At 42.8% G+C, this 20,937-nt stretch overlaps 1 protein-coding gene across 5 annotated transcripts in view; it reads right to left on the bottom strand.

Moving 5' to 3' along the window:
- Nucleotides 1-20,937, bottom strand: part of ARHGAP26 (Rho GTPase activating protein 26) — a 371,806-nt gene that overhangs the window by 67,472 nt on the left and 283,397 nt on the right. For all 5 annotated transcript variants that reach the window (XM_045551097.1, XM_045551096.1, XM_045551100.1 and 2 more), the window contains 2 exons: nt 9,900-10,038; nt 1,135-1,285 (listed from right to left, as the gene is read on the bottom strand). In XM_045551097.1, the coding sequence (XP_045407053.1) occupies nt 1,135-1,285; nt 9,900-10,038 (290 nt within the window). The remainder of the gene's footprint in view (nt 1-1,134; nt 1,286-9,899; nt 10,039-20,937) is intronic.

Here is a 20,937-nt window from a genome sequence, read left to right as displayed (position 1 = left end):
AAAATTAACTTTTTTTTTTTTTTTTTAAATATGGGGTCTTGCTATGTTACCCCGATTGGTCTTGAACTCCTGGCCTCAAGTGATCCTCCTACTTCAGCCTCCCAAAGTGCTGGGATTTCAGGCGTGGGCCATTGTACCTGGCCAGATTTGTAAATATCTTAAAGAGAGAGAATGGCAAGGTGCCATCATGCAAGCACAGCATGCAGAGGAGCAGGAAAAGGTTGCTGATATCTTGGTATCTCATCCTCATGCTGCTGTCTCACCAAGTGAACAACTGCCCTGAAGACGGTCTGTGGCTGAACCTCAAACTATTTTCACTAGAGAAAGGCAAAGTCAACTCTGTTTTTCCTGAGTCTTATATAACTGTAGCCCGAGAGTCCAACTGTTCTGGTCATGGCCTCACATTCTTTCTGCAAAGGCTCCAGTTGACAAGATTTATGGGGTGGTCTGAAGAAGCATGCTAAGCAATGTGGGATGAAACCACAAGGGAGAACTTTTTGGTTCTAGCAAAGTAGATCTAATTTCCATGGGAGATAAAACAAGCAGCCCCCAAACTGTCTTTGCTATGGGTGCTCAATGTCCCAAAATGAAGCAAAACATGTCTTTTCTTTTACAGTCTCTGGCCAAGAGATCACAGTCTTGCTAAGGTTTGAGGCCATGAAGACACAAAGGGCTGCTGGGGGTTCTTCTTTAAGGACGTGGACATAGCACTGAACATTCCCAACACAGTAGGGGGAAGGGAAACCGAGACAACATGAATGAGTAAAGCAGACTTGGCTCCTGATCCACTGAGCTACGACAGTCCCTGAATGTTTGTATAACTCAAAGAAATCGCTTGTCATGCCCAGCAGCCAGCACAGGCAATAGCTATCACCAAAGCCATCTCAGCAGTACAATAAATCAAAGATCATCAAGGCTAAGAAGCAGTATGTTAAGAATAATGAACCCCACTTTGAGATGATGATGCTTAAAAAACCCACAACGAACCAGCCAAGCTCCAGGTTTAGGGAAAAGGTTTAAATAATGTTCAGAAGTAAATGACCCAAAGTCAGATAGAGCCAGAGAGCAAGTTCTGGGCGGAAGAGCCGACCGCAGGCAGCCCTTGTGTGGCGGGCCGCCGGACATCGTACTTACAGTGAGTTGGGCCGGGTGGGTTTGACCACATCCAAGTCTGGGTCGCTGGAGTTCATGTTGGGCTGTAAGCTGCTGCTGGAGTTAAGGATGCTGTTTGGGTTTGATGAGACAGATTCCAAACTGGAGTTGATGATGCTGTTCCTTTGTTCCTCTAGGGTAGTAGAGAAAGGCCAAAAGCCAAGTGTCAGTATTATTGCACAGAGATGGTCTGCTCCTACATGCCCAAAAATGTACAAAAATGAGATTGAATTGAGATCTCTGATCCCAGTGAAGCTCAAGAAAGGACAAAGGAAAGGGTAAGAATTAAAAGTGGGAAAGGAAGAAGTCAAGGGGGAATAGTTGACTTGAAACTTTAGAGCAAAATCCCCTCCTCCTCTTAACAGGATATACCTCCCCTTTAAGCCAGAATTTCTCCTAAGAGTGGCCCTACCACAGCACCATAAATCGTGTCTTCTTTTGACCAGCAAGAACACAGAGCAACCTTTGTAGACCCCTGGCATTCAACCAGATCCTCTTGGCTTCTGTGATTCTCATTTTTTATTCTCAATCTCCTGCCTCTAATATTGTCCTAACTGATCAGGCCATATCCTATCTCCAACTCTATGGCACCTCACCAGAGAATATCGACTATGTGGCCATCAACTTCCTTAGGACTCAGCCAGTCTAAATTCCTGACCCCCTCCCCCAGACACACCCTTCTGTGTTGCCTCTAGCTCCATGCATTTGATGTTTAACTTCAAATTAATTCTTTGATGAATAGATCTGTAATAGGCTGCGAAGTAGTCTGCATAGACACAAACAAACAAAAAGAACCTAGTCGGCAGTCCAAGCAGTCATGTTCGTGCCTGGAGAATATTACCGAGAAACCTGAATTCTCTTCAAGACTCCACCCCTGACTGGCTGTGTGGCCTCAGGCGATTTCCACTTGGTCTGGGATTCTTGGTTAAGGAATCTATGAAATGGGGAGAGCGAGAACTGCCTTGTACAGCTCGCAGAGCTGTCATGAGGATCAAGTGGGATCATGCGCAGGAATGTATTTTGTAAACTTTAGAATATTGCTCAAAGAAAAGAACTTTCTGTTTCTCCCCATCTTTAAAAACTTGGAACCATGCATTGATAAAACCATTTTGGGTGATGATTTAGCTCAATGGCACCGGCACCATTGCTGTAGCAAAATAGTACAGGCCTGAAAAGTCATTCTCGTCCTCCATGCATTACAGGTATACCCCTTGTTGAAATAAACTGATGTTTTTGGCAATTAATTCACTTACATATCATTTCTGGGTTAATCCTCACTGGGATCTTTTTGAAATGAGCTAGGGGTATACTATATCCCTAAGAGAACAGACTAGAATCACTGGCATGATAATTTAGAGGTCAACATTTGAACTCAGGTTTCTTTAGGCAATAAAGGAGGTGATGTCATGAAAATACTTTTCCCTTTGCACTAGTCATGTCTGTAAAAATAAAGTATGCTTATGAAATGATGTTAGAGTAAGCATCACGTTAAACACACACACAAGCCCTCAACACCCCCAAATATCTTAGCAAATTCTTAATGCCCTGGATAAAGTCCTTGGGAGACATAAAAACTCTATGGGCCAATGAGAGAGTCCTGAACTGTAAGCAGACTTTGAAAAAAGTAGATTATTAAATAGATGCCTTAGATTTAGAACTACTCATATTTTAAGAGCTTAAGTTTCAAAGTGAGACAACAACAAAGAAAGAGAAACCAAAAGAGTCACACTGAGCCAAGATGTAGGAGGACTAAAAGGGGCTGTAAATGGGAACTTGCTATCAGGAAGAAAAACAACACTAAGATTACATAATTAGGGGAGATTGAGAGAATGGATATGCCATTTATATATACAATTAGGGGATCACTGAGAGAATGGATATGCCATTTATCAGTGTGAATCACTATAAGTAAAATTTTCCTTTTCACGAAATACTCATACGAAGATTCCTGCAAGATTATGAAGAGCCCAAGACCAATATATAAAGAAAGGGAGTGAAGATGACACTTTGGGCTTCAACTGGAGACATTTTCTGCTTCATATAGGAGGAGAGAGAAATAGTTTTATTAACTCCATCCAGTTTGAGGAGTTGGAAGGACCAAGTCTGCATGACATGATGCTCTAAATTCTTAGGAAATAGAAGAGTTTAACTATAGGTCATATTTCTCCTGTGATTATATTTACTTGTCCATGAAAGGGTTATGATTCTACAAACTAAAAACAATACCTTGCTAAAAGTGTATCAGTCTTTCTAAAATGTTACCAGGACATTTTTTTTCTCCCTTGCTATCCATTAGGAAAGGGGAGTATAAAAAATTTATCATAAGGTTCATAGTTTTGCAGACAAGATAGCCAAATATGCATCCAGAGAGGCAGACTATCAGTATCCCTCACTGGGCCACATGACAAGGAAATCCAGAAGCCTGGTACTTCTTGACTACAAAATAAGTCTCATTATCTGCACATTGCAGGTAATGAGACTGAGAACTTCTAGGTGGAAGATCTAAGCTGAAATGCTGACAATCTTTCCTAAGGGTGAGTAGGAAAGTGAGGATCATTCCAGAGAAAGCAGAGAAAGGATGAAGAATAGAATCAACATCAAATCAAATGTTTTAGTGGTTACGGCAAACTACACCAGGACAAATTCTAAAGCATTTGGAATAAAGTAAAAAATGAAGAGAAAATGATTCAGTAAAGTCACTTACAATAGGATTTTTTTTGGTCAGGTGGGCAAATGAGTACCTGCTCCTGACAGAAAGGCATGAGAACAGGCAGCCCACAAGACTTTTTTTTTTTTTTCTTTTAAAATAAAAATTAATCACATCCTTCAGAGGACAGAGCTGGACTTCCCTGAGTCACTGATGATTCAAGCCAGCTCTGGGATCCTCATCAGAAGGTATACGAGGGGCTGATGGCAATTACATTGCTGCAGGGAAAAAATTATAGACTAGTAGGCTTCAAACAAAAACAACCCGTTATGAGTCAGGTCAACAGATCAGAGAGAACCATTAAATGACAAAAAGCAAAAGAATGCCTACAACTCAGGAGTATTCCTGAACTGGTTGAGGTCAGTGAGAATGCTTGCCGTCCTCAAACATGTTTGTCAACAAGAATCTCTCTTCGTATTCCCCACAGAAAACAAGTGCCCAGAAACAAGGAAATGATAAAATAAAATAAATCTGCCCCTCCCCCCAATCACAAACATGCATTGGTAATGCTTTCTCAAACATATGTTCTACAAGGAATGACAAACTGGATGTGGACTTGGTACTTAAGGACGCAATTACTCAAGGGCAGGGCCATGTCGTCTGGCCACGCGGCATCCATTAAAGTGACTTGTGAAGTTCGTGTTAGCCGTATGTTCCTGGTGCCCAGCCTATGAATCCTTTATACGAAAGCTCCACGAATGGTTATGAGATGAATGATAAATATAAGGGAATAATACACAATGAAAAATTTAATCTGCCAGAACAGAAAGACGTAGTTATGTGTGACTGAATTTTTCAGGTGCTTCAGACACGGACCATTAATGTCCTTGAAAACAAAGCACTGATGACGGTGAGCAGAGTTGTTATTTTTTGTACAAATCAGGAGTGGAAAAACATGAGCATGCAACCAAATCACTGCAACTAAAAGAGGAAAGCCGCAGAATAATTTTGGTGATATTGTACTTGTTCTGGGGGTTGCCATGGAAATCTGGGAGCTAAGCGACTTCACTTTCCATATTTACCAAGAGACTCCGACTCACGCTAATGGCAACCCCATCACAGGCGGGGGGCAGGACCTCTGTGTATCACAGAACCTGGAGGCCAGGCCAGGAAGGCACCCGCATAGCCAAGCCAAATCCACATGTCTTGGCAGGCCTGGACATGTCTGGCCCACTGAATACACAGAACTGCAGGGTAAATAGGAAACACACATCTTGAAGTTGGTGCTGGGAGAGGTTTCCCCCCATGCGTGGAAGTCTGTCAGAACACAGGCTAACATCCCAACTTTCCATGATGCCTAAGACTAGAGGGTAGAAAGAACAGAGAAGAGGACTGTTCTTTAACAGCGGCCCTGGATGCCTCACCGAGCCAAAAGGAGGGAACTCTCTCTCCACATGATCAAACAGGGAGAAAAGGGAGTTGCCAGACAGATGGAAGTCTTGCAAAGACACAGAGCTTTCTACAAAAAAGAGGAAGGCAAAAAGCAAAATACCCAGAGGCTTTCCCGTGCTGTGGTCGGGAGAGAGGTGTACTCTCTCCTGCTTGTGAAAGTTTTGCAATGAAGTCTGTGATATATCATCTTGACAAGATAGGATGATAATAGCATGGCAGCTTAATGAATTTTGCAATAAAAAATGATGAGTGCACAGCAATTTCTGAGTTTACCATCTCTGGGAAACACCCAAGTACATGGGAAGCTTGGAATCAGACTTTCTGAAGCAATTTTTTCTTTTCTTCCTGTAGCTTTTGCTTCTGATAATAGTGGCATGCCAAGCCCTACCTAAATCTCAGGTGGTCTGGTTTCATGCTGACCCAGTCTCAGTCCCTGTGTTAAAAATAATCTTAAAAGCAGTTTGGGTAACGTGCTTGGGCATATAAAAAGTTTGAGTCATGTTTTAAAAAATAATCTTAAAAAGCAGTTTGGGCAGTGATGGACTACACAGTGAGTTGACAAGTGAAAAATACGAGCGATCTGTTGTTTTGATCACAGCACACAGTGCGTGATAGTAAAACTTTTGGCAGGTTGTCTTCAGCAAAACCACCTCTGATTTTGGTCCTGTGTGGACTGACCGCCTTATTCTTTCCCCAGGGTGCCCATAGTAACCCTTTTCTTTGCAAAGGGGAAAACATGCCAATAAAACTGGATTTCATGAGACAAAAAGAGAATGGGGAATCATTGTTGCTGGCCCAGGGTTGAACTGATTCACAGGAATGAGACGGTGGAGGCACCATGGGGAAGCCTGGCCTTAAAACAATACTGTTTCAGAAACCACAAGGTAGGGACGAGCCTTTAATTAACGGTTGAATCGGGAGTTGAATGATCCGAGTTTAATGGCCACTCTACTACTTTCAACGCAGCGCTATTTTCTACCTGAGAACTAACTTTTCCTTTCCTGTTAACCTACAATTGCCCAGTAGCTGAGGGAGTTGACTCTAGCTTACTTTCTTGCTCATCAGAAACAAGGAAGCTGTATATTTACTTATTTTTATACTGTGACTCATTGCAAAATGGGTTTCAGATAGTAAATGGAATGTACAATTAGGGAATTTTGTTTTTACTGACTTAAAAATAAGTCCATGCATAATAAATATGCATTTCCCTCTAATCTAGAAAGTACAGAAAAGCACATGCAGGCAAATATCCCGTAGCAGCCGCCCCCAGATGTATTAATTTCGGTGTGTACGTGGCCGGGTGTTTTGCTATGCATGGAAATATGTACACACATATACACACACACACTTTTTTCTTTTAACCAAGCGGGATCACATCACACTTAATGTTGCATTACCTGCTTTGTTCACTTAGCGACAACACCAAATGGATGAGCCTATAATATGCTTTTTCCATTTAATGATCTTGAACTTTTTTCTTGCCATTAGCTTTCCACAGCATCATTTTTTAATGGTCACATCATCTATGCGGTTTTCAGTCACACATAGTAACTAACACAATTAAGCCCAGAGCCACAGGACACCTTCTGTGGCCTGTGTGACAATAGGAATCCATGTGAATAAACATGTCGTCTGCCAAAGCAAACAGGTGTGTCCACAGTGCCCAGGATCTGCAGAGGCAACCTGAGAAAAGGCACATGCTAAAGCTTTGAGTGCTTGGAGAAAGGCATATGTAAGCCTTCGAATGTTATGAATTCCCAGTTATTTTTCAACAAGGAAGACACACATGAGAAATATATTAATGCAAGCTGAATTCTCAACCTCTCACTGGGCTTGTCTGGGAGAGGGTCCAGGACGAATTAACTGAATGAAAAAAATTAATCAGAGCTATAATCCCAGCAGCTAGTTAACATGATCCATGTGAAACAAAGCCTAAGAATCCACTCCTGCCCCCACCTCCACTAACACCGCACAATGTGTCCTAGGCTGCTGATGGATTTGCACTCGAGCATCAAACAGGCTCTCTCTGGGGGCCGGGGTGACTCTGCCTTGCCTTCACGATGGACCTCCCTTTTGGAACTTGCAGGCTCCAAAGGGGGCCGGGGGATACTTCCTTAGTCAGTTGTAAGGTAAAACTATAGCCTGATGACGATCATCACAATTGTAGCTAACATTCATTAGGTGCTTGCTGAGTTCCAGGCCCACTGTCAAGTACTTGACATGCACTGGCTCACTTAATCACGGCAATTACCCTCCAAGGAAGCTATTATTAGTGATCGATTTTACAGATGAGAAGATGGAGGCTCAGAGAAGGAAAGCAATGGCCTCCAGGTCTCAGAGTGGCAAGTGATAGAGATGGCATTAAAACGACTCAGCTGGACCGCAGAGCCTCCGCTTTCAACCACCATGCCAGGATGCTCCATGCCCCCGTGGGGAGTCAAAGGGATGTTTTGGTGACGACAGAAGACAAGAGGCCCTGACAGTCCCCACCTTTCTCAGCCAGTGCTTCTCTAAATTGAGTTAGCATCGGCATCACCAGTGTGCTTTAAAAATGCAGATGCCTGAGCTCCAGCCAAGACCTCCTGACTCTGAATGTCCTGGGGAGGAGCCCAAGCAGCTGTATTGTTAACAAGCTGCTAGTGTACACTCAAGTCTGTGAGTCACTGATCCATGAAGCCTTTCAACATCTTGGAATAAATATTAAAAATTTGGGACAAAATAAGTCATAAATGTCACCTTGCAACCTCTTGGAAGAAATCTACAAGGTAGAAGACCTTGTTGGCTCCACCTTCTAGAGCCGTCCAGAAAAAGAGCAGCTTGTGTGTCAGTACCTTTCACCCAGATCCACCAGTCCAGTTTCTGCTGGCCGATGTGTCTGTGTGGGAACTTGGAGATTACACAGTAATCTCCTCTGCTTCCCTTCATCTGGCAGCACAGCTGAAAAAGCTCGTTCCATCTGCTGGGAGGTGATCACGAATGAGAGTGCCTTGGCCCAGGGTATCAGAGCTGCCACTGAGCACACTCCCCACATAGTGGTGCTGGGTTTGGAGGGGAGGCTGTCGTGTGGTGGCAGCCCGCCAGCATGCATACTGAAGAGCCACTCAATATGGCTCAACTGCCCCCATGGCGGCCCTGGAAGCTGGGACAGATGGCTTTTATGGCTCCTGTAACTCAGTCTAGCAAGGTTTTCACTTCCGCAGCTCAAGAACTGACAAAAGCATCCTTCTGGAGATAGCATGGCATAGGGAAGGAAGACCACCTGGGAACAAATCCTCCCTCTGCCATTTGCCAGCCGTGGGACTGCCTATCCTCCCTGGCCTCAGTTTACCTGTCTGTGAAACGTGGATAGTGAGAACCTACCTCACAGGATTAGTATCGATTGTGGGGATGACACGAGATAACAAAGAGCCTAGCAGGCTGCCTGACACATTAGTTGGGCTATAATTATTTTTATTGTTATTAAATGATGTTCAGAATCTAGTTTGGCCTCCAAGTTCTGTACCAAATTCATCCATTTCTCCTCCCACCCCAGCCCCTCGGCTCTTTACAGGCAGAACCCCAGCTTCGTGAAAGTGCAAACTCCAGGCTCCTTTGGAAATAAGGATGGGTTTGCCCAGCAGCCACCGAACAGAGCCATGTCTCCTCTGGAACCACCCCACGAGTTGACACTGGGGAGCAGAATCAGGACTGGCTAACAACCTGGCTTTGAGGCGGGATGACCGCGTCCAAATCTACTTTGCCGCCGTGTGACCCTGAGTGCACATTATTCAATGTAAGTTTTATTTCCTTCCAACTGGAAAACAGAAACTGGACCTGTGTCACAAAAGTTTCAAGATTAAACAAGATGTTGCCATGCGCAGTGCCCAGCATGAGAAACCACTTGGTAAGTTATAGAGGTTAAACGCACATAAACAAAACAAATCTATTTCTATGGGAAAATGTCCTCTGGGTTCAGTTTGAGATCCTGTCTTTCCACAGGCCTCTCGTCAGTTGTAGAGACAAGAGCCACCCCTGCTACTTACAGAAAGATGCTCCCTGGTAGGCAGCCCAGAACACCTTCCTGTCCTTCAGGCCAGACTGAGACCCTCATTGCTTTCAGTATCTTTCTCAAAATTCCCCTTAAAGAAAACATTCCTTGACTAGCTGCAGACAACTAGTCCCCTCCTCACTAAAATATTCAGTGGCTTCCTGATGGTTCCCATTTGTTGTTACGATGCTTCTGAAAGCCTGTGTTTCCCCCTCATTCCCTTTGTTCTTGGCCACAGAGTTTTAATCTCAGAAGCTACTTCATTTCATTCCTAGCCCCACCTCCACCACACACTACCTAAGCCACCGGGAGCCACATGCTGCCTTGGGACTGACCTAAGTCGCTACCCACACACAGCACGAGAACCATCCAGCTCCTCATTCTGGGAAGAGACCACTGGCGTCAGAAAGACAGCTTTATCTTTAGGGAAAAGGAAAAAGGCACCCAGAGAAGACTCCAGTAATACCCACAGATTACAGTGGGAGAGTCACATGCAGGTGCCTGGGCACACAACTGCTCTACCTACACAGAAGAGGAAACTCCTCCAAGGCCAGAGGTGTCCACCCCGAGTAGTGGCAGGTGGCACAGGATGTCCCTGAACAGCACGCAGCAGGGACTCACGTTTCTCTGTCGACTGCACAGCGTGGAACAGCGTCAGGGGTCTCTCGCTGCAGGATGGGGGCTTGGAGTCGCTGCTCTTCTTCCGAGACAGGTGCAGCTGGGCATTGGTGAGAGGCGCATCAGGCACGGTGTTAAATATCTGCAAACAGAATGTCACAACCAGGTTACTCACATCTGTGAACTGGGAGGAAAGCACAGGCCCGAACCAGCGAGAGCTTGGCAGTATCTAGGAAGCAGCAAGAGAAGACCTGAGAAGACCACCGGCATGTGCTAAGACTTCATTTTAAACATTTCTAGGAACTGGCATTAAACGTTGTCCTTTATCAAACTCTCAGATAAGTCTCCAATCATTCACTTCCATTTCTAACCTCTCCCGCTATAATTTCCACTGATTATCTTTTTGTTGTTCTTTCCAGGGGAAAAGGAAATCAGCTGTGCTCAATATAATCCACTGTTAACAGAACTTCAAGTTTTTTGACTACCTTTCTCCAGAACCAATGAATCAACATTTCCTTATCTTTCTTCATTGGTTCTATTTCCAAATTCTTAACAACTGCTCCACAACTTTCTCAGACTATAGAACACCCGCTTAAATAACACTCCAAACTGGCCCCCGGGCAGGGCACCCTTTCCCCATCCTCTTCAGTTGTCCTCAGCTGGAGCATCCTTTTCAGTTCAGCAGCTCTGTGGCCTGTAATGCTGAGCTTTTTCTTTTTTAAGAGAGGGGGAAAGGTGGGGTTTTTTTCCCCTTGATGATGAAAGTAACATATATATGCACTAAAGACAATTTGGAAAACGTAGAAAAGTCTCAAGAAGAAAGCAAAAAAACTCTTCCAATGCTACTTGAATGAATAAGTGTTATGTGGAGATAACCACTGCATTTAGGTTTAATTTCTTCACGAGTTCTTTTGGAAGGGAAGGGGCTTTTATTATTACTTTTTTTGAAAGTCCATGGTAAAAAATGAGAAGAAAATGACAGACAAAAATCACAATTCCCTTTTTTTCTACAGATAAAGTACGGTGGACTTTAATAATTAGATGCTAACACTTAATGGTGCTTACCATGATTACAGCGGCTGCCCCTTACTGCAGACTTTGCTCTCAGTTCTCAGCAACCCTGAGCAACGGGTGATGTCCTCAGCATTTTATAATGAAGAACTGAGGCACAGAGAGGCTAAGTTGCCACGATCATAGATATAATGTGTGTTACAGATGACAACTCAGGGTTTTTCCCCAGATTCCTTTTAAAATGCATACAATAACTATAATACTCATTCAATAAACAAAGACCTCCGGAGCGTCTGCTTTATACTAGGCACTGAGGGCCTAACAGTGAAGGAGGCAAACGTGTTCCCTGCCTTTAGAGAGTCTGCATTCCAGTACCTACGATTTCCCGAGTTCTTGCCACACCAGCCTCCGGGTTCACTGCTTTGTATGAATTATGTCATTTAATGTTAAAACTCACTTTTCCATAATTGAAATTTTATTCTCTATGCAGATTTTTATCCTATACATTTCATCTAACATTATATTGTAGCATTTCCCCATTAAAAAAAATTTCAAATATGATTGTTAATGGCTGCATAACACTCCCTCTATATGGAGAAATACAAATTTATGGATACATTTATTATCATCTCTTACTCTTTGCAGTTAGCCTCCTTCTGGATTTTCTCTTTTCTAAAAGTCTCTGATATGTCTAGGGCCACCATCACCTATGGTCACATCAGGACCTTTCTCACTGTCATCTCTCCTTTTATGTGTGCATTTAAGAGCAGAACTCAAAAGCTGATATGTAGGCAGCAAAGTCATAAGAATTAAAAGAATTTCAGCCCAAACAGCTGCTCTCCATGGGTTGGCAGGTCCTCGGGCTGCAATGATGCCAGCCAGCTGGTTAAGTCAGTCTCGCTCCTAAGCACAGCTGTCCTGAAAACAGCATTATCATATTTTCCGCAGGGGACTGAAAATTCTCAACAAGATAAACTGAATCACTACATGTTAGCTGAGTTCAATTGGGGCGAGGGAGTAAGAAGAAGAGACTTAAAGGCAACAAAAAACTAATAGCTTCCAAAACATTTGGAACCCCTAAACACACATTTTGCCAGGGCTACACACCTCTGGTCTCTTGAGTCTCTACAACAGGGAGAAAAGAGAAAGGTTATGGATGTTATTGAGAACAAGGACTGCAACCTCTAAGCAGCTTTCTCCCTCCTTTACTGGGTCATTTCTAGGTGACAACCTCACTATGTACCATTATCAGAGACTTCTTTCTTTTCTTTCAGAGACAGGGTCTCACACTGTTGCCCAGGCTGGAGTGCAGTGCGGTACTACGTCCTTCAGCTTCTGTGCTCCAGTGATCCTCCTGCCTCAGCCTTCCAAGTATTTAGGATTTTTAAATTTTTTTTGTAGATATGGGGTCTCTGTACATTGCCAGGCTGGTCTTGAACTTTTGGCCTCAAGTGATCCCCCCATCTCAGCGTCACCAAGTGTTGAGATTACAGACATAAGCCACTGCACCCCGGCCCAATGACATTGTGTAAATGGCTCCTATGGATGAGTGTTTGCACCTATAAGGCACCATGGTAGGTGCTTTACATGACTCATCTCTAAGCTGTAGGTCAAGGTCAACTCAGCATAGTTAGCTGGATGGCATCTCACACTGGGAGATTTCCTGCCCTGCCATACAGCTAAGCAGGAAAGGGACCAGGAGCGAAGCCCCAGGGCCGTAGCAGCCATTCATTCAGCTTGTCTTCTCCCGCCAATCTTCACTGTAAGAGTGGGTGCCCAAACCCACAGGATGGGTTTCAACGAATAATGTTGTCTCCTAGCACCCTTCTTCCTCTGGCCTCAAGTTCAGCACCTTCAGCAATCCCTGGCTAAGAACACTTGAAAATGATTCAGAGTAGTGATGGCCCTGGTTCTCATATTCTCCCAACACCTTTGCCTCTGGCCTCCAAATTATGTCTCTTTTTAATGAGCTACTGAAGAAGGAGATCCTCGCCCAACTACAATGGGAGCAAAGATCATGTACATACATGTCATCTGTCAACACAAATGTGACCATTTACTTTTTCCTAAGAACTGTAGTAAATGCTGGAGAAACAACGCGTGGTAGCTTGTGAGGAAGGACCATGGATCTGGACAGATGTGTGAAAAATTGCTTCCAAAACAATATTTGTATACAGCAGAGCAGGAAGAGACATGGAAACATGTGAGAGAGAATTTCACTCTGCTCATCAGCTGTTTCCTCTAAAAGAAAAGTTATTCAAGCATCATAGGATCAGCTCTAGAAGACTTTCACTGTGGGTGAGCTATAGTCCCAAAGGCCGGTTCTTTGGATCTCCTTGTGAGTCAGACCCAGGCTTCTGAAGAGCTCTGATAGGGCTGTTTCTCAGGATCACATGCAACAATGCACATGAGCACACTGCAAAGTGTAAAGAGCCAGACACTCATCATCATTATTATGCATGTTTTTCCAAGGTGCAAGAGTACGTCTGTAAATTAGATCAAGTCAGAGGAGTACCTTTGCAAATTAGATCAAGTCAGAGCAGATGACACAAACTTTCATTAAGGAGCCTGGGAAATCATTCCCCACGTTATTGCTGTTTATTTAACTCTGAAACTTGAACACACGTAAGTTGTTTCCAGGCTGTTGATTGTCTGGCCACTTTCTAGCCGGGCCAAGAGTTTGCCTCTGTGCTAAAAGCTTGAGTTGAATTCTGATGAGCATCTGAATTATTCACAGATTAATTTTGTTGGTTATTCCAATCCTGTTTCATTTGGAAGAGATGATCTCAAAATAATCAAATGAAGTTTTCTTCAGTCTGCTGCGAAGAATCACTGTACAAATGACCCTGCGGAATGACGGAAGCGTGAGCTCATGTAACCTACGAGCGACAGATTCATGGCGCTCTACCATGTGGCTGGAACAATCCACTCATTTCACAGAGACTTTCCAAATTAACACAAAAGGGGGGGATTTATTCTGTGCCCCAAGTGCCCTATTTAATACTGTCCAAACTTACAAACTAATTCTGACTTAATCAGGAACGCCTCAGAGATGTAAAGTTAGGAAGAGTGTAAGCCTTCAGGAAGCAATTGGAGAATAAAATTGTAAAATAAAAGTATAATTCTGGGTAACCCTTCCAAGTAGCCCAAATTTCAAGCTTCTTATAAGTGGAATTAGCACACCCATAAATACCAAGCTACTATTTCCCCTTAAGCTGTGTGGGACAGTGGTCAGGGGTGGTTTGGCCTCTGCAGTCAGACCGACTCAGGCTGAGTCCCGATTTCTGCTGCTCACTCAGTAGGCAACACCTACAGCAGCACTGACCTCACCATCACTGATATTGACATCGTTGCCCTATCACTGCATAAAATATAGGAAAGGGGTTTAAAGTCATTGTACAGGTAGAAAGCAAACAGGCTGTGAAGCTACAGACTTGGGTTCAAATCCTAACTTTGCTACCTACTAACTAAGTGATCTTGGGCAAGGTAATTAATCCTTCCGAGTCTGTCTCCTTTGTGCACATGGGGATTTAATATCTGCCTTGCTGAGCTATTGAAAAGGTAATACACATAAAATGCTTAGCTTAGCGTAGTATCTGGCAAAGATCAGGCAGGAAGTGATGGTGGTATCATATAAATGACAATAAAAATAACCAAAATTGATTGGGTGCCTCCCATGCTAAGTTGTTTTCATGCATTATTTATATGAATTATTTTACTCACAGTAACGCTATAAGGGAGGTACTATTATTCTCCCCATCTTGTAGATGAGTGAACCGAGACTCACTGAGATTACCTGATTTGTACAAGGTGACATAGATAAGGAGCACAGCTGGACTGGGACCTAGACAACTTGACTGTCTGGATCTAACCATGTATAGTCTTTATACCTACTATTAATGTGACAGAGACAAAATGGAAAGACCATAAGTTTTGGAGTCTGACAGATCTGATTTTAGTCACTTACTAGCTCTGTGACCTTGAGCAAGTCATTTAACTCTCTGACCTTCAGATTCCTGATCTGTAAAAAAAAAAATCCCAGGGCTGTGTTGAGGACCGGAACACCTAACACAGTTTGGCACTCAGTAATGTGTTCAAAACATATCACTGTATTCAATAAACAAGGAGACCTACAAAGTATAAAGAAGGGAAATCACTGGAGATTCAACAATGAATTATTTGCAGCCGGGACATGAGGATTTAATTTATCAGTGTAAATTTAATTACTGTTCTTTGCAAAACATTGACCTTAACTGCTTACAGCAATGATAGAATTTGCTGTTCTTTTTCCTCTGAATTGTCTATAAAAGTCAAATTTCACCGGCCCCTCCTCGACATCGTACAACATCGATACTTGTGGAATTTGTTCTTAGCCATGTCACATGCATTTTTACACCTTTTCCAATCCCATCTGTCACATGTGCCTGCAATTTAAAAGGATTAGGAGTCTCCCTGTAATGCGTGTGGTGTACGCTTTATTATGTGCTGTGATTTTTATGGGAGGAAAATTAGGTCATGATGAAGCGATCCTAACTGCAAAGTAGCGCTGGGACAATAAATCAACAGCAGAGGCCTGGGGATTACGATGCAAAACAGGAAGGCTTATATGAGAAAAGAGACTCAGCGTTTTCTTGAGACACAAACGCATCAGGGTCCCAAGTAAAATGGGGGTGACTTGTTTAATCTGAGGGGCGTTTGTGTCAGGAATGGACGCCTGTGACTACCGGGCATGGCTCACGCACCAGTGGCTCTTTCTCCCGACAGACGGTGGGGCAGACGACTACGCAGGGCAGGACAGGCCATAAACCCAGCTTTGCATTGGAAAGCCAGGCAGGTCTTAGCAGGGCTCACTTACTGTAACAGTTGAGATGCCAAATTCGGAGGCGGTAGCTGCAGAGAGGTTTTTTAAGGACAGTTGGAAGTCCTATGTTCTGTTGATATCAGCATTTTGGCAGAGGGATCAACAATTTGGAAAGGAGTTTGGGGAGTTTTATTAAAGAGCCCTCAAAAGAAACCAATTACATTTAGTAACCGAGAGTATATATATATATAGACGGCCTGGGTAATTCATGGGATACTGTGATTTTCCATATCTCCAGAAAGATTCTATTTCCTGTTCTCTCTGCCGACAAAGATAATTAGATTAAAATACAACAACCACCACCACCCTTATTTGGGCAACATTAAAGGAGCTTCATAATTCAATTATTGGTTTAGCTGATTTGCTGGGGGAAATACATGTGTTCAGATATACAACCTTTTTACATTAATAAAGAGTATCAAATGCAGCACTTGCCACTAAAAAAACAAAAAAGTCCTGTGACCAGAAATATTCCAGGCTAGCACACCAGTAAATCTAGCTTGCTTCTGAACCTAACAAGGACAGGAGGAGCAAAAGGAGTATATGTAAGAACTAATGGAAGGAAAGGCAACACAAAATATAGAAATAAAAATCAATGAACAAACTACAAAAGTTATGACCATAGGACAAGATTAGCTTCCTGAGCAGGCAACAGTAGCAGGGACTATCGCAATGTAGTACAGCATCCAGGCATGCCTTATTATTATTAATAATTTTGCATATCGACAACTCTTTGAAATATCAAAGAAACAACATACAACTGCCACACACCTGTCAATTGCCAAATAAACTGCATTTTATCACTTGATGTACATTTCATGCACAAAGTTCAATACTGGTACAACAGATTTCAATGCCACCAACATGGTAAAAGATCAAGGCAGTTTGGTGGACCCAAATCAACTCAAGTCAACCTAACTACATTGAAAATCACTACCATTTTATTGGGAATGCAAGGTTGCTTAGGACTTGGTGTTTATAACAGTATTATGCAGGGTCATCCACGGTTGCTAGCTCTTCTCCTTGACATATGAGATTAAAAGTTAACATATGTTAAAAAGGGGCACTGATCTTTTGGGATTTCTGAATTAACAGCTCAAAGATTAACACTTTCACCTCTTCCAAAGCTTGCTGGTGGAGTGGGAAAGGAATCATTATAACTTATTTTGTCAAACATGAATAGGCATTAAAAGGTGTGATCCCGACAAAAATCATGTGGTGTATGTCATATGAACACACATAAATCCTGCTTCATGTACAGAAACCCTTGAATGCCACAGCCAAAAGAAACACCATGGAATGTGACCAAACAAACAAGTGCAACTCTACTATTATGTGTTAGAACTTTTTTTTTAATTTGTTTTTTCTTTTCTGCCAGGTGAACATTGTGTGTTAGAAATTAACAGTAAGGTGTACACACACACACATACACACACACATTAGCCTTAAATTTCACATTTAACCAAAACTATGAAAAGCATGCCGTTTGTTTTCTCATTATGGCTGTTCTTAGACATCTGAAATTTTCAAAGTCACTGGCACGTAAGCCTTTAAAACAGTCATAAAAGGAAAGACCTGTAAAAAAAAGAATTTCTCAGCTTTGGGATACCTTGAACAATGACAACATTCAATACTTTGTTTAGTTTTAAAATTTTAACTAGAAGCATATAAATGTTGGTTCCTTTTACTATAACCTCAAGTATTTGCTTACTTGATGTTTTAAGACTTAGAGTGACAAACTGTGAGTTTGGGGGAAAGGTTCTGTCCATACAGAAATTGTAATGTCACACGATTAATCTCTTCTTTAAAATAAGCATGGTAGGAGCCCAAATCTTTGCCCTCTGAACTTTCAACTCTGAAACTTGACCACAGGTAAAGGGCCAGACGCTCAAGCTTACGCTTCTTTATAATCCAGGTAGAGTCCAGGTATGGACGCTATGAGTTAGTATTTCCCCTCAGGAAGTCTAGCAAGAAGAAACAAACAACGTTAGGATCTCACTCTATGCTACAAGTAAAGGCTACAGGTCAAAGGTTACACTTTCTGAGCTGCAAGTTTACAACAGTATGTTCAACTCTATGGTTTTATTATTTATTTAATGAGTGATTTTGATATCAAAAATCAGAGTACAATTTGTTTCAGCTTCCAGGGTTATCTTTCTAAAGTGCTGACATAATCATCTGACCCCTCTATTTGAAAACCCCTGAGAACTCCCAGTGTTTAGGATTAAATTCAAACCTTTTTCCATAGCTTTCAAGACCCTTGAAAAATGAGCTAAATCCAACTCTTTGGCATTATCTCCCACCACTTGCTAACATATAAGCCAGAGTCTTCCACAACCATGTCATTTTAATACCCATGACTTGATTAATGTTGATCTCCTGAAAGCTGTCCCTCCTGCCTCTACTGTTTCTCTGCCTTGAGAACTTCTATTGATCTGTGAGAGTTCAGCGCCAGCAGAATTAAATTATTTCTCCTCGGTGGTGCCATAACACTTTATTCATTTGACTGGGTATCACTTAGTACACTGTATTATGGTTAGTTATACCCTGATAAAATAGGAGTGCCTTGAACAAAAAAGGACCTATCTTATTTATCTTCGGCCAACCGTAGATAATAAATGTTTACTGCACTGAATAGAGATTAACTAGAGTAAATTTTAATAGCTTGCATTCTGAGACTGGTCCTAAGTTCAACCCGAGTTCCTCTCCTAACAAACAAGCTGTTTCTCAAGCTCTCTCCACTTCAGGCTTATAATTTGTAAAATGGAGCTAAAAATATTGACCTTATAGTGTTGCTGTGAAAATTGAATGAAATGATGGATATAAAGCTGCTTAATACAGTATCTTGTGTACAATAAGCTGTAAGTAAAAGTCAGCTATTACTCTCATCATTACGATTACTTCTGGACTACGTTCATTAAAAAGATTCATTAACTTCAACCCAGTGAATAAGCCAGTATGTATTACTAATACGGAAAAAGAAAAATTTCTATGAGCCCCCAAACATAATACCATATATTCTGATTGTTTCCTCTCTGTCTTCCTCTTACCCTGGAATATTTATTTCCTAGAACTGTGCCAAACACTGCTCCCCTCCCGAGTCTACTGGGGGAGGTGGAGAATTTCTAGACCACTGTGACAGGGTAAGCATGTGGTCAGCATGCTTGATCCGACCAAACTGAAGGTGTATGTGAAACATCACTAAGGCTCCTGTGAAGGAGAGACAGGCGGGCTCTCTGGAAACAGAGAGGCTTTGCAGGGGATGTGTCCAGACTCACAGGTACCCAGTGGATGTGTCAGTGACAACATAAAGGAGTTTATCTTCATCGTTAACCCCTGGGCTGAATGTCTGCTGTTAACCCTTAGTAAACAAGTAAAGAGATAGAGAGGAAAGATTATGCTTCAGTCAGTTAAAACACAGAGGTCTTTTGCCTTCTACTGAAAAAGAGGTGTTTTATCACCTAAGAAATAGAATTTTCTGGCTAGCAAGTATGCTCCCTCCTCTAATGTCAATCTTAGAGACAAAAATGCGTTTCCAGTTTTAGACATTTATGAGTTAGTTCTCCATACCAAGGGGCTTCCAAAGGTTATTTGAGGACTGAACCTGCCACTACCACCAAATGTCAGAAGCCCCTGGTTGTGTGAAAAACAGCAATGCTGAAGAAAAACTTTCCATAAAAAATGCTGAGTTGCCACCCACTAATGAGAAAGCAAAGCCTTCCTCAAAGGGGACACAGGCAAACCGGCCAGGGATGGTAGATCACTTGCAAAGGTGAGAGCCAATAACACGCTCCCACCTGTGCGTACACATTGCCCCTCCCACCCAGCGGTGGAGTCTAGCTCCCTACCCTGGAATCTGGCTGGACTTGTGACTTGTTTTGACCGACAGAATAAGGCAGAAATGACGCTTTATTCCAGGCCTAAGCCCTGGCTGCTTCTGTGTTGGCCCTGTTGGAAGTCTGGGCTGGATGACTGAACAATGAGGGAGCACGTGGGGAGGGAGGAAAGCAGGGAGAGAGTCCTTGGGGGGTGGATCAAGGTGTTCTGGCCAACAGCTAGCGCCAGAGTCCCAGCCATGTGGAGTGAGGCCCTGCTTCCGCGAAGCACACATGCTAGTGGAGGTCAGAAAGGCAATGGCCCAATTAATAAGTAAATTGCTTAATATATAGTATGCCACACAATATGTGGAGTGCTGTGTGTTAAATAAAATTTACAGGGAGCCATTGGTTTGCACTGAGCTCCTACACTAGGCACAACAGGCAAACCAAAATGGAGTCACTCATGCTGACATTCCTGCCACCAAGTCAAAACTAAGTATCCAATCTTCCAAGAAATAAGAAAAGAGAGTGAGACAACAGCCAAATCCCCAGACAGGCCAGTTTCAGCCAGCATGTTAAGGAAGTCCCCTCTGTGCTTTAACCTTTACAAGGAAAGCAACTTCAAAACGACCAAGCTGCTTTTTGTTCTCTGTTTCAAAAATGCTTTCATCAGCCCTGTTCCGTCTACAAAGCCGATCTCCTCTGCGCAGCTCATTGGAACACTCATTCTATTTTGCAGAATGAGGTGTTGCCTGATTCTAGAATTGCGAATAAAAGCCAGTTTAAGATCTTTAAACTTGTTGTAATGTTGTCTTTTGACTTATGAAAAGAGATAAAGCAGGGGAAAGGGGAAGGGGCAAGCTGGAGGCTGGAACTGCCGTTTTAAACAGAGAGATCGAGGTAGGCCTCACTTAGATGCTTGAAGGAAGAGAGGACACGGGCCATGTGGTTTTATAAAGGAACAGGGTTCCAGCCAATGGGAACAGCAACTGCAAAGGCCTTGTGTTGGGAGTGTGCCTGCCATGTGTAAGAAACAGCAGGCAGGCACGGTGGCTGTAGGAAAGATGCAGGAGATGAGATCAGGTAAATAACATGGTGGGGGTAGAGACCACGTAAGACCTTATACGCTCACTTAAGGACTCTGACCTTTATGCTGAGTGAAATTAGAAGCCACTGGATGATTCTTAGCAGACAACTAATAAGATCTGACTTAACGTTTTAAAAATGTCATTCTGGTGGCCGATATCAGAATAGACAGTCTGAAAGGGAAGAAAGGAAGCAAATTAGGAGGCTCTTGTAAAATTCAGACAAGAGGTAACGGTGGCTTCAAGTGTGATCAGTGTAGGTGGCG

The sequence above is a fragment of the Lemur catta genome, chromosome 5 (genome assembly GCF_020740605.2).
Source record: "Lemur catta isolate mLemCat1 chromosome 5, mLemCat1.pri, whole genome shotgun sequence".
Taxonomy (NCBI): Eukaryota; Metazoa; Chordata; class Mammalia; order Primates; family Lemuridae; genus Lemur; species Lemur catta.
This window is presented reverse-complemented; position numbering and strand designations above follow the sequence as displayed.